General features: G+C 52.9%; 1 protein-coding gene across 1 annotated transcript in view; it reads right to left on the reverse strand.

Moving 5' to 3' along the window:
- PPARA (peroxisome proliferator activated receptor alpha) overlaps positions 1-14,088 on the reverse strand; it is a 67,029-nt gene that overhangs the window by 20,097 nt on the left and 32,844 nt on the right. Inside the window, exon 3 of the mRNA XM_040490547.1 lies at positions 3,861-4,096. Coding sequence (XP_040346481.1) covers positions 3,861-4,068 — 208 coding nt within the window. The 5' untranslated portion in view covers positions 4,069-4,096. The remainder of the gene's footprint in view (positions 1-3,860; positions 4,097-14,088) is intronic.

The raw sequence follows: 14,088 nt of genomic DNA on the forward strand, positions 1-14,088 counted from the left end.
CTCTCAAAAATAAAACATTAAAAAAAGTTTTTAAACGTGTGTGTGTACGTATACACATCAAGTGGTACACTTTAAATATGTGCAGTTTATGGAATGCCAGTCCAGTCGCTAAGAAAAATCGAGGGGAGAAAGATAGATCAGGCTGCACCAGCTGCCTCGCCCATCTGGTCTCCTGGGTGTAACACGTGATGTGAATACACTTTATAGATGGCCCTTCCACGGGAGCAGTTTGCGTAATTTCGCACCATCACCCAAGGGGTGGAAGATCTAATTTACAAATGAGGGATAATCTTATCCCTCAAATTAGCCAGTGACACGAGCACTGGGAAACCGGTAAGAAGTATGAGGTGATTCCAAATGACCGAAAGGATCAACAGTCAGGGGCCGGAGGGGCTGCGAGTGGCGGACCACACGCCCACCGCGGGAAAGGCTGGCGGTGCAGAGGCAGGGGCGTGTGCCCAGCACACCTCGGTGTGCTCACCTTTGCTAAGTTCCCCCTCCTGTTTTGGTCACAAAGTTCCTTGGAATTGGTCGAAGGCCAGCGTGGAACTCTCTCCCCCCAAACCCTTGCCCTTTACTTTCTTTAGACGGGACGTGCGTGGCGTGGCAGCCCGTGGAGCTGCGTCAAACGTGGCTTCCCACGAAGCGTATGGACCACGAGGCTAGTTGGTGTGACGTTTCCAGGTCTTCCCTGTGTCCCAGCTTTCAGACGGCATGTAGCTCCTGACAATGACCCGAAAGACGTTAGTTTTAGAAAAGCTACCTTGCCCTAAACTGGAAGAAGGTGATTTCAGATTCCTTCTGGTGGAGGGTGAGGACTTGGGAAGAGAAAGCCCAGGCCGAGCGGCCGCTGTGTGGCCTCTGCCTTCCCGGAGAAAGTGGGAGGGTGTCTGAACACTCTTCGTGTCCACGGCTAGAACGGAACTTTCCGGGGGCTTTCCCATGACACGTCCGCCCCGCTCACGCAAGTTCCTTATTTCGGAAGGACCTCGAGACTGTGTCTGGCCTGAAGGAAGGCGTATCCTCAAATCCTTTCGTTATAAGAGGGACTGTATGTTTTCCAAAGAAGGGGGAAGAAACCACTTCCTTTAAGAAAAAAAAAAAAATCTCGAACCTGGAAGAAAACCGATTTCTGACAGTCAACGTAACCACAAAGAGTGCACAGAAACACCCCGGCGTGCGGCGTGTCTACGATGTGGAGAAGAAAGGACCCATTTGAGGGGTGGAGAGCTGGGTGTCGAGCTGTAGCCCCAGCGGCTCTCCACCTGCTGGAAGCGGTTGATGCTGCACTCCTTCCCGCAGAGCCCCTCCCCAGGGTGTCTGTGCTGTGGGGGGTGTTGGGGGGATGGGGGACGGCAGAGCCCCTCCCCAGGGTGTCTGTGCTGATTTCAAACACGGCTCTTGGGATTCAGGGAGGTAAGGCCCATGCGGTGGCTAACCGGTGCTGGGTAGCTGGGCTGTCACCGTCCCTGACCCCGGCGCGGGCTGGCCACAAGACCCGGCAAGGCGGGCCTACAACACAGAGGCTCTTCCTTGCTCCCTCCCTCCCTGTTTCTGGAAGCGGCCGTCACCCGGGACACTCCCTCTGGAACACGTCATGGGAAAAGCCGCCAAGACTTGAACCGTTTATAAAGGTCCGTTGGGGTCACCACAGAGGCTGCTCGGTCACGAAGGCCGCAGAGTCCTTTCACGCATCATCTTCACAGGGTGCCCCACGGATCGCACGATCCCTGAGTCACGAGGTCGAGAGCGGGGCGTCAAAAGGGACGTCCGTACAAACAACGTGGCTGTGGAGCCAGCTGGGGAGCACGGGGTCAAGTCTCAGCGCGGCCTCTTTCCAGCTGTGTGACCGGGCCACGTTACCTAATTCCCGCGGGTTCGTTTCCACTTGCAAAGCGGCACCAATCCGGGGTTTTCACAAGGATTACGTGAGCCTCTGCACAAGCTGCCTTTTTTTTTCCTCCTGCCAGGAATGCTCCTTCCCGCTGCTTTAATTTTCCTTTCAAGTACTTCAAACATAGAGGAAAATATAGAGCATAACAGCCACCGCCCGGATTTCCAAACTGTGACGCTTTGCCACACGGCTTCACGTCTCTGTTGAAAGTACCACCTGCAAGGGCTAAATTCCCCACGGAGCCCCCCCCCCCACCCCCGTCTCTTTCTTGGCCGGAGACCCCCCCCTCCGCCCCCGCCCCCCTCTCTCCTCTCGGTGGGTGATCGACACAGTCAAGCTGGAGCCAGCTTCACGAGGTGCGCGTCCGAACCCACCCACCCCACGCACTCTCTGGTGCTGGAGGTTTCGCGGGAATTGAATCCCGCTGAAGATATCCTTCGGCATATTTTCACTCAGTGCCACTTTGTACACGGATTCATGTTGACACAAGCGGAGCGAACTCATTCCTTGAAGTTACCACAGAGCGTTCCGCTGCAGGGAACGCGCACGATTTCTCTGGTTCCCCTGCTTCCTGTTCGTCCCCATCACAGGCACCGTCGCATCGCACGCACCATGAACCATGGTTGCCGGGCACACCCCCATTCACGTCTCCTTCTATTTATTTCTTTTTAATTTTTTTTTTAGTGTTTACTTTTTTTGAGAGAGAGAGAGAGAGAGAGAGAGAGAGACAAAGACAGAGTGCGAGCGGGGGAGGGGCAGCGAGAGAGGGAGACACAGAATCCGAAGCAGGTGCCGGGCTCCGAGCTGTCGGCACAGAGTCCGACACGGAGGGCGAACCCACAGACCGTGAGATCATGACCTTCGGGCGGGCGCTTAAGCGACTGAGCCACCCGGGCGCCCCATTCACATCTCCTTTTGAACAATGTCTGTCCCCGGTGGGCCTGCTGGGTTTAGAGTGCATCCGCTTTGCACTACTCTCCCTGCACAGGTTTTATCAGTGCATGCCGTTCAGCACAGCACAAACCCTCCCTCCCCACCGTCACTAAAGTCAGTGCAATCGTCACGAAAACCATCTTCCTGGAGCAGGAATGAGTGAGAAGGCAGTAGGGAGAAACGTGCTCCGGGCTCAGGACTCATATAGGGGGCCACGGAGGGGAGAGGACGCAGAGACCTTTCATGGACGCAGCCGTGGAGAACATTCTCCCTCGGTTCCCCGGAGGGCCCCGGTATTCCATGCTCAGAGCCGACAACCACACGTACCCCTGTTGCCAACCGCTAGCTGGGCCGACCCCGGTCCAGCCCGGTCAGTCCCGACTGGAGACCCGCTTCTGCCAGGAAGCGTGTGGAGTCAGGTGCACCCCAGACGGAGCCTTTTCGAATCGAGGGCACGGTTTACGCCACGTCACCCCGGGCTCGCTTAAGTGCTGTCTGGAAGGATGAACCGTTTTACGTCTTCTTCCTTCTCAGTGATCCCAGAGGTTACCCGAGTGGCCCCCGTGTTTTATTTCTTTGTTTCTGCCTTGCTGGCACTCGATGTAGTTCGTAATGCAATGTAGAGTTTAGGGAGATGGCTCGTATACATCTCCAGATTTTAAAAAACCATCATTTTTATTAGAATAGGAGCCTCTGCTTTAAAGAAATAGGTCAATTTTTTTTTTTTTTTTTTTAGAAATGTGGCTGACTGCCTTAACTGAGTTTCAAGTATTATTTGATACGTGTATGGCTTTTGAAAGAAGCGCACTGTGAGACACACGGCACAGCAGGCCCAGGTGAATGGGCTATGCCTTATCATGTCTAAAGAGTTTGCTGCACAGAGATGTGACCTCTTTTCCAGCTAGAGAGAACAATTTTCTCTGCAGGAAAAAAGAAAAAAAAAAAAAGAAAAACCACAAAAAACCAAAACCAAAACCAAAAAACGAAACCAAAACATTTCTAAATAAAGCTTTTAAGGATACAGCACCCTCACCTGTAATAACAGATCCATCTGATCCCGGGCCACTTCCTAAATACTGGTATTCTGTAAAGCTGAAGCTTCCGGAACTGTCCTCCCCAATGGATTGAGAAATCTCTTGGATGTTTCCCATTTCTTGCAGGAATTCTTCGGATAATGGGCTCTCCAGATCATCAGCCTCGAGGGGGGACAGGGGGCAAATCGGGCTTTCTGTGTCTACCATCTTGCTTAGATGGTTCTGGAAACGCAACCTGGGAAGACAGAGAAGTAGCTCGTGAACCATGGATATAGAAGAACACTGGTTTTCCTCCGATGAAAGCATCATACCTGAACTTATAACCTAAGGAGTGACGTCGCTAACCACCTTTTCTCAGCATGCCTTTAGATAAGCACGCTAAGGAAATGAAAATCTTTAAACACAAAATGTGTAAGGACACAAAGCCGATCCTGGTAGAATCACTCACCTGCTACTGAGTCTACACGCTGTGCTCAATGCAATCTACTATATCCGAGCTGGACGGAAACAGCAGCGGACAGAGTCCCCGCTTTCCTGAACACCGCGTTTGGTGGGGACACAGACAGTTAACAAATAAACAAATACGCAGGTGGACTGTCTGATCCTGGTCCGACGGCTCATCGGGTGGGGAACGGATGCTGCCTTACACGGGACGCTGCCTTGCAGATTTGGGGATAACAGGGTCTGAGAGGGGGAGGTGTGCGGAGGTCTCGGGGAAGAATGTTCCAGCAAACAAATGGCAAGTGCAAAGGCTCCATGATGGAAGCCTTCCAGGAGCGAGCAGGTGGAGGTGGCTCAGCGGAGGGGTGCAGGGCGAGCGGGGTGGGGGGGGGACATGCCGTCAGCATGTTCTCCTGGTACCCATGGGCTAATTCATGCAGGTTTTCCTAAAACATGATTGTGCACTTACGGATACATCGTAGAACTAAAAAAACCCAAACAGGGGGCGCCTGGGTGGCACAGTCGGTTAAGCGTCCGACTTCAGCCAGGTCACGATCTTGCGGTCCGTGAGTTCGAGCCCCGCGTCGGGCTCTGGGCTGATGGCTCGGAGCCTGGAGCCTGTTTCCGATTCTGTGTCTCCCTCTCTCTCTGCCCCTCCCCCATTCATGCTCTGTCTCTCTCTGTCCCAAAAATAAATAAAAAGTGTTGAAAAAAAAAAAAAACCCAAACAGGTGCGTCCCTGACAAAGCCAGACTGTTTCAGCTGCAAAAAACCAACAGAACACGCTCCAGGTGGGTGGGTCCTGTTATGAGCTGAACTGTTTCCCCGCCAGAATTCCTAACCCCCGGGACCTCAGGACGTGGCTATATTTGGAGGCAGGGTCTTAAAGAGGTGTTTATGTCAAAAGGAGGTCTTTAAAGGGGGCCCGAATCCAATCAGATTGGCATCCTTCTAAGAAGAGGACACTTGGACACACATGAGACACCCGGGGCGTCCGTGCGCAGAGGGAAGGCAGCCGCCTACAAGCCCGGGGGAGAGGTCTCCGGAGAAGCCAAAGCCACCAACACCCTGTTTTCGGACTTCCAGGCTCCAGCACGGTGAGAAAGAAACGCCTCCTTAAGCCACCCAGTCTGTGATGCCTCGTTCGGCCTCCCTGGCAAAATCACGGCCACAGAGTCAAAGCAGTGCCATGTCCCATGTCGGTTGGTTTCACACTCCTGCTCAAACGCCCGAAGCCACTTCCTGTGACCTCCGGACTGAAGTCCCCCTCCTCGACACAGCACTCGCGATCTCATGATGCGTCTCCTTCCTGATCTCGCCTCTTCGCCGTCTCCCTGTCCCCACCGTGACCCGCGGCACCGGGCCGCCACCTGGTCCACGCCTTCCCCGCACCGCTTCATTTCTGCACCTTCGTCCGAGTCCACCTGAGATCCCGCCCCACGACCACCCCCCGGGCCTGGCGGTCAGGCGTCCTCAATGGGACGGACCAGGCGACGCTTGGCTTCTGGAACCGCTTTCCCAGCTGAAGCGGTCACAGTGAAGCCTACGGCTCCCGGCACAGAGGGGACCCAAGCAGGTGCATGCCAGCAATGGCCAGGGCTCTCTGACGAGGTGAGGACGCTGTTCCCCAGTGAACCCACAACCCACGGTACTCGCTCCCGTGAAAGTCACATCTCACCCTTGGAGTTCTGACAAGCAACCATGATGGTGACAGTCACACACGGGAAAAATCAGAGAGAATCGTTAGCCTTTCACGAGCTTTAAAAGGAAGGGACCTGGGGCGCCTGGGTGGCGCAGTCGGTTAAGCGTCCGACTTCAGCCAGGTCACGATCTCGCGGTCCGTGAGTTCGAGCCCCGCGTCGGGCTCTGGGCTGATGGCTCAGAGCCTGGAGCCTGTTTCCGATTCTGTGTCTCCCTCTCTCTCCGCCCCCGCCCCCCGTTCATGCTCTGTCTCTCTCTGTTCCAAAAATAAATAAACTTTTTAAAAATAAATAAATAAATAAAATAAAATAAAAAAAATAAATAAATAAAAGGAAGGGACCTTCCTTCTCTGTAATCTAGGAGTGTGGACGGGGCTGTGAGTCTGTGCGGTTTTTCTACCGTATTTCACTCCGCATTCTATCTGGAGGAAGATTTCTTCACACGGCAAGCAAGACGGTGGGGTAAGCATTGCTTACGATGTTCTTCACCATGAAAAACTACAGTCCCTCACTTCAAGGTTTAACCATGAAGTCCAGCCTAATAAGTATGGGCTGGGCAGAGGCTGCGCTGTCAGTGGGGCTGTGACCACCCCCCTCCTCGACCCCTTCATATTCCCGGTGCTACAGGGGACAATGCAGGTGGACAGCAGCCTTTTCTATCTTTCCTGGCAGGAGCGTCGAAACTGGAAGAATCGATCGCGAACTGGAAGATCGTGTTAGTTTCCTTGTCCTTACATTCGGGGAGTTTGAATACTGTGGGACCTTATCATTTTACTTTTCAGTTGCTTTTAAGGCATACCTGAGATTTATTTAGGGAAACGTCCGTCTCGCTGCTAATGAAGAGCTAACGAGATAAAATCCCTCCAGCGAGTGAGGCAATACCGTCCTGAACTCTGGCCAGGGGACTGGCGTTTGCACAAATCACCGCCCGCCCTTTCTGGCTTCCGGCTCGAGCAGATGAGGCTCGGCTCCTTTGAAGGCGTCCCCAGGTAGAGAGCGCAGCCCCCCTGCCTGGCGGCTCCGGGCTCCAGGGCCTCCCCGCCGCCCCCGGCCCCCATCACTGTGGCTTCTGCTCAAGAAGCAGAAATATCACGGGAAGTCTGGCTCTAAAGCCCACATAGCGCAGCCACTGCCCAGTTCCTCGGAGAGCAAACCAGGTGCCAGTTAGCGTATCCTCTGCCCTAAGTGCCTCAGGAGGGGCAGGCGGGCGCAACAAACCATCCGTTTTCTCCGCAGCTCCCGGTGTGGCCGACGAGGCAAGGCAGAAACGACTGGAGAAAAATCAGCGCTAGCACAGAGAGGCTTCCGCGGAGGCCGAGAGCCCAGGAAAGGACAGCGGGGCTCCAAGCCCGGCTCCCACCAAGATGCATGTGCCCGGCCGTCCTGGCCCTCCTTCCCTGTCCCCGGGGCCTGCGGGGCTCTAAAGGCATCTGTTCTTTGCCGTCCCATTTAAATGTCAGAGCTGTGTCTTGTATATGGGAAACGCCAACGTGAACGGCTAAAATTCAACTTTCAGGTCTCAGGAGCGCATTTACCAATCGGAGTATTCCTTTGGGCAGAGGATACAAAAGTGACAGAACATCAAAAGAAATGATAAGAATGGAAAGAAGGGAGGGAGGGAGGGAGGGAGGATGGAAGGAAGGGGGACAGAAAGGGAAGCAGATACGATGACGTTTTGTGCTGAGGGGACTGTCGCATTAACTGATAACCTGTAAGCATTCGGCACATCAACAGCTCTTGCACGGCAGTTTTTTTTGTTTTTTTTTTTTAAAGACGAGGCTCAAATGAGGCACAAATAGCATGATGAGCTCTTACTCTGAAGCCGAGGAGGGTCCAGCACAGGCAACTCCGGGTCCCGGCAGCCCCGCGGCTCGGTTCTGATGGGGCCCTAATTCCACGGGGCGTGAGAACGTTTGACGTGCGTCTTGAGGGTAGAGAATGGGTTTTGCTAACTTTGTACCCACGCTTCTAGAACGATCTAGCAGGAGGTGCGGGGTTTGTATTTCTGACGCTCAGCCAAGCCTGGCACGGCAGGCGCAGTGACACCACCAGGAACTGGGCGACAGCCCGTGAGGACGCGGCCCGCTCTGCGTCAGCACGTGTGGCCGGCCGCCACCCAGATGGCAAAATGGCAGAGCCGGTGTGTCCAAAGACAACACGACGCAAGGGAATCTAGAACAGAAGTCAGAGTGATTCTGCGTTGGGACACTGATCAGAAATTTGCACGGTGAAGTATCATCATCCCAGGGGCTTAAAAACAAAGCACAGGGGCACCTGGGTGGCTCAGGCGGTTGAGCGTCTGACTCTTGGTTTCGGCCCACGTCGTGATCTCATCGTTGGGGAGTTCGAGCCCCGCGTGGGGCTCTGTGCTGACAGCGCAGAGCCTGCTAGGGATTTTCTTTCCCTCTCTCTCTCTGCCCCTCCCCGTTCATGCTTTCTCTCTCTCAAAATAAATAAACTTAAAAAAACAAAAACAAAAACTTGGGGCACCGGGGTGGCTCGGTCAGTTAAGGGTCTGACTTTGGCTCAGGTTATGATCTCATGGTTCGTGAGTTCAAGGCCCGTAGCCAGTTCTCTGCTGTCAGCAGAGAGACTGCTTCGGATCCTGTCTTTCTTTCTCTCTGCCCCTCCCCTGCTCACAAGCACTCTCCTTCTCTCTCGTTCTCCCTCTGTGTGTGTGTGTGTGTGTGTCTCTCTCTCTCTCTCTGAAAAATAAACATTTAAAAAAAAAGAAAAAGCATACAAAAGGAAAAGAAATCTCAGCCTCACAGTAAAAAACAAAGTCCCAGATCGGCAGGAAAGAGTGTGCATCACACAGGGATGTAAGGAGCTGAGCTGCGGCCCGTCAGCAACTTCCCCAGGAGGAGAGACCCGGGCGCAGAATGTGGGGTAGAGACATGAACAGACAGGCGGTCAGTCTGACTCTCCACCTTAGAAGCGACAGAGGATGTGGGAGATATTCTGTGCTGGCATAAATCAGGCGCTTCGAAGAGACAGTGAAGAAGTTTCGTTTTGTCAAATGACTGGAAATCAAAGACCCAGGAGGGATCAGGTCCTCGTTGGCTCCTGGGGCTGTGACTGTGTACGACCTTTCTCTGTGCCGCTACGTTAGTAATGGAGTTTCTTGCACCTTCGAGGCCCTTCGTAAATATTTTCTGAAATTAAGTATTAAATAATAGCTCGATATTGCCCCAACTGTCAACACATTTTTAATTTTTAATTTTAATTCTTTCAAGATCAGCTACATGTTTGTTTTCGGGAATGCGACTGTAACAACGTGATGGCGTTCCATTTAAATACAAAAAAACACAGTTCGTCTCCATCTGATATATTTGACAATTAAAAGCTATTTGTTTACGTCTACTTTTTATTTTTAAGCATTCATTATCTTACGGTTCAAGTTTAGAAAGTTATTTTTGTACAAAGGCTAGCTGCCCTTCCCCCCGCCGCCCCAAAATAAGTACTTTAAAAGATTTTGCCGTCCCTATAGTTAAGGCCGAAATAACACTGAAAAAACAAACTTGCATTTTCCTAGATCTTCTTTGCTACCATTAATTTTTGCAACCATAAAATTTACTTCCAAACTTACAAGGCTGGATATACTAATTTAACTGTGACTCACTTTTTTGTATTCAGAGTCTTAGATTACGTATATGAAAGCTAATTTATTAAACCTTTGCGCACAAAGATGAACGCACCTGCATTGCAAACTTACATGAAGAATGAAGTTACAAAAAAAGTAAAAATGTTATTAAAGTTGATGTGTGTGTAAATCACTTACAAAAATCCCCCAAATGGGATAAAGTGGTTCATCCCTGACTTTTCTCGTTTGGCTGTCAGAGTTGAAATATGAATATAAAATGGTTAGAATTCAAAACATTTTTATATGCGAGGGGATTAGATACTCGAGACAAAGAACAGATGAATTTTCCCCACTCGGAAACTTGTATTCGACACAAAAAGGGTCCAAATAAATAGTTACAAACATCGGACTTTTACTTTGCTACGACTCATCTTTCTGTAATCCACCTGACTTTGTTATACTGTAAAACCCCCCTCGAATTATCACTTCATGTGCTTACCGATGTCACCTTATAGGAACCCATTTACATTTCCTTTTGCTAAATTAGGTCTGATAAGACTTCAGAATGGTAGAAAGGTTAAGGGTGGAATTTTTGTCAGAGGAGTACAATTTGCACGGCAGACAAGAGAGCCATCAGATAATTTTCCCATTTTCCACCCACTGTAATTCACTACCTTGTCAGATTCTTTATACTTTTCTGTACACCTTTTAGATATTTAATATTTAGAGCCTCGTAGCTCAATTTGTTGGGCTAGGACTTCAAATCACAGTTCAAGATAAACAAAGAAATGCTAAAAAGCCTCTGGGACCTTCACCTGGCACCAGAAGTTCAGAGAAATTGAGTAATCATTGCCGTCTGCATAACGATCAGCGAGGGCGCTCCCAAAGTCGGTAAAGAAAATGCCTCGGGAAATACATCTGAAACAGAGGAGGAGAGCACCAGGGTGTAGCAGTGGTTAAGAAGGCAGAGGCTGGCCTATTTCTTTTTTTTTTTCAACGTTTATTTATTTTTGGGACAGAGAGAGAGACAGAGCATGAACGGGGGAGGGGCAGAGAGAGAGGGAGACCCAGAATCGGAAACAGGCCCCAGGCTCCGAGCCATCAGCCCAGAGCCCGACGCGGGGCTCGAACTCACGGACCGCGAGATCGTGACCTGGCTGAAGTCGGACGCTCAACCGACTGCGCCACCCAGGCGCCCCGGGGCTGGCCTATTTCAATGAATGCGACCAAAAATGGGATAATTATGACTGGTTTGCACAGTGCACAGCTTTATCTGGGAACATCTAAGATCTTCCCCGGCGACGCCTGAGGCATCGGCCTTTTGTAATCACAAGAATTTGGCCCATGAAAATGCGTGAGGAGCCCAATGTGGCAGAGTAGCAGTGAACCCCTAACGTCTATCTTTCGAGGCGCAAGAATGTTCCCTAACACTTCCAAGGAAACTCCTGCCAGGTTTCCACAAAGTTCACACGACATGGCAGCATTTCTCTTCTCTTCACTTCAAACCCAGCAAACCTTCCCATCTTCCTGCAACGGGAATTCTCATTTTTAAATCTCATCTTACCTTTGTCGGTGGGGATACTGCAAGCGTTACAGGCCAGCTGTCACTTTGGACACACCGTGTGCCTGTTGCAGTGAAATCTGAGCTGAAAAGCTTGTCGCAAGACTCAACAGTCAACGGAGACGACGTTCACGTTTTTACCAGGCAAAAGCTTTGCCCCGACGCACACAGAAGCCTGGCAACGAGGATAATGCCGGAACGTTGACCCACCGGACGGCAGAGAAGCAACAGGGGACCCAGGGCCACGCCAGGGACAAAAGGGAATGATGACATCGGGAGCAGGGGAGGGTCTGACTGGTTGTGGCCGGATGACATCAGACACGCGACAGCAAACTTCGTAAGGCCGGGCCTTCAGTTTCTGAGTGAAACCGATGGTCACCTTGGGGTTGAAAGACCACGTTTTATGAACTTCAGGAAACACATGGGCATCCCTGAGCTACAAACTGGCTTAACCCGGGAGAGGGCACTGGAAGAGGCAATCTTAGCCCTGGAGGGACCCGCGGCCCCAGGGCAGAGGGTGCGGGGCCGGGAACACCGTAGAGAAGGAGACGGTAACACACGGGTTGAGCCCCAGGCACAGTCACATGCGTCGTTTGAATTTTCCCAGTACCCGGGGCTGGGCAGGCAGTACGGGTACCGTTTCCAGAGGAGAAACGCAGCAATCCAGAGAGTAAGTACCTCGCCCGGCTAGTAGGTGGGGAGATACGAACAGGATTGTCGAGGCTGTAATGTGGGGAATCTGGAGGGTCCAGAAAGGCTCCCTGAAGGCGGGGACGCCCAAGCTGAATCCTGAAGGGTGGTGAGAAAGAATGACAGGGAGAGGGTAAGGGGCGTCCCTAGCGTGTGCACGGTGACCTAAAGTATCACTGAAAAACCGCTGAGACGGGCGGTACCGCCCACTTCGAGACCTGTCGGCTCTGCGTTACTGCCTGGCTAACAACCCTGCCACGTCGTGGCTTGAAACGCAAGCGTTTTCGGTGCTCGCAGTTCTGCGGGCCAGCGGGCCGGGCGGGCCATCTGGTGGCGGCACCACGCGCGGACGGATGGCCGGTGGGGGTCGGTGCCGCCTGCTGGGTGGGCCTTTCTCAGCGCAGCGGTACCCCAAGGGTGAGGGCAGCAACTTCGAGGCCACGGGCCGCGTGGCCCAGGGCAAGCCACAAGGCGAGCTCAGATCCGAGGGATGGGGACATGAACCCTCCCCCCTGATGGGGCAAAATCTGTGCCCATCTGTGATGCAGCACGACGGGAAGAGGCAGGAGACGAGCGGCAGAAGCAGGAGAGGCCAGTGGTGACGGTGGAAGGGGTGTGGTCCTGTGCCTTGAGGCGACAGGACTCAGGGCAGGGTGCTGGCCAGCAGCGGGGCCTGGCGACACTTGCCTTAGGACTTCCTGGCAGGTGGGTGGGACCTGGTTTTAAAGGCGAAGAAGAGGGGCGCCCGGGGGGGTTAAGCATCCTTCGGTTAAGCATCCGACTGGTCTTCAGCTCAGGTCATGATCTCAAGGTCCGTGGGATCGAGCCCCGCGTCGGGCCTGCACCGAGTGTGAAACCTGCTTGAGGTTCTCTCTCCCTCTGTCTGCTCCTTTCCCCCACTGGCTCTCTCTCTCTCTCTCTCTCTCTCTCTCTCAAAATAAGTAAAGGAACTTACAAAAAAAAAAAAAAAGAAAAAAAAGCTTTAAAGGAGAAGCATCCAGAGGGCTCATGAGGCTGTTGAGACCGTCCCCAGGAGATGTGCCCGTGCCCCTGGGAGGGAGGGCAGGAAGGACAGGAAGAGCTGTAACGCTGGGGGCTCACGGCAGCAGGGACGCGGGGCAGACGCAAGGCTTAACCTACTCTCTGGCACAGGTAACCGGGAGGATGAGGTGATGTCCAGGAAATCCAGGACGTAAGGACAGCAGGTGTCCCTGGCGGAGGCAGAGAGATGACAAGGGCAGTCGTAGAGCAGGTACGAGGTCTCTGAGGGACACACGGGCTGGGCCCCTCAAGCCGCCTCCCCTCCCCGGGGAAGTCACAAGGCAGCTAGCGGGGCTCACCTCCCCTGTCCTTAGCAGCAGCTCGGGGAGGACGCGAGTCCCGCCCTCAGGACTGACCACATGACCACATTTCTTGGAGCCTGGGTTTCGGTACCTCTAGTCAGGGTCAATTACGTCTGCCAGGCCGGTTGTTCTGAGCGTTCGCGAAACGATGGGCACGTGGCTCCTCCCCAAACAATCGCGTCCCCGGAGGCCAGACCGGGCCGCCTTCAAGTGCACTGCTCAAAATACACCCTGGAAAGCACTGAGCCGACGCCAGTCCGAAGCAGAGCGCTCGGGGCCGTCCCGCCAACCTCAGACAGACACGCAAGACCAGTTCTGAAGAAAAAAGTCCCTTTATCTTTCACTTCGAGGGGCCGCCTCACTGGAAGTCCAAATTTGCTCAAGGTCTAGAGCAAGGAGAGTGAGGGTTACTTCAGGCAACCTCAACATCCCAGGGGTTAACGCCGGTTTGGTGATCTCAGGAAGGTGATGAGAAGGTGGGTCTCGTTTTCAACCGTTCCCCTTGGACTTCCCTCCAGGTTTCAGACTAAGGCCATGGTATTGAGTTTGGCCGGCGGACAAGTTCTGGACGTGCCTCCATTTCTTCAAAGCCCAGGGAAAAGCAGCATCGGGAGAGCAGAGCAGGGTTCTGGGCTAAGGGAACTTCCCGGCTAAGGGAACTTCTGAAAATGCCAGAAGCTTTCGATGAGGGCAAAGCCTCTCCAGCAACGCTCTGAGCGCCCAGCGCCCCCCTCACCCGTGGTCCGTCGGCAGCCCTTCCGCACTCAGAAGAATGACTTTATCAACATGGGTCCACTTCTCTGCAGGGTGAGAGCCACATCTACAGCTTCGTCATTAACGCAACATAACGAAATCAGTAAGTTCGTCTTCAGGGTTTTCTGCCTGACCAAGGGAGGGATGCATGTTTGT

The sequence above is a fragment of the Herpailurus yagouaroundi genome, unplaced genomic scaffold (genome assembly GCF_014898765.1).
Source record: "Herpailurus yagouaroundi ecotype Mexico unplaced genomic scaffold, PumYag 182, whole genome shotgun sequence".
Taxonomy (NCBI): Eukaryota; Metazoa; Chordata; class Mammalia; order Carnivora; family Felidae; genus Herpailurus; species Herpailurus yagouaroundi.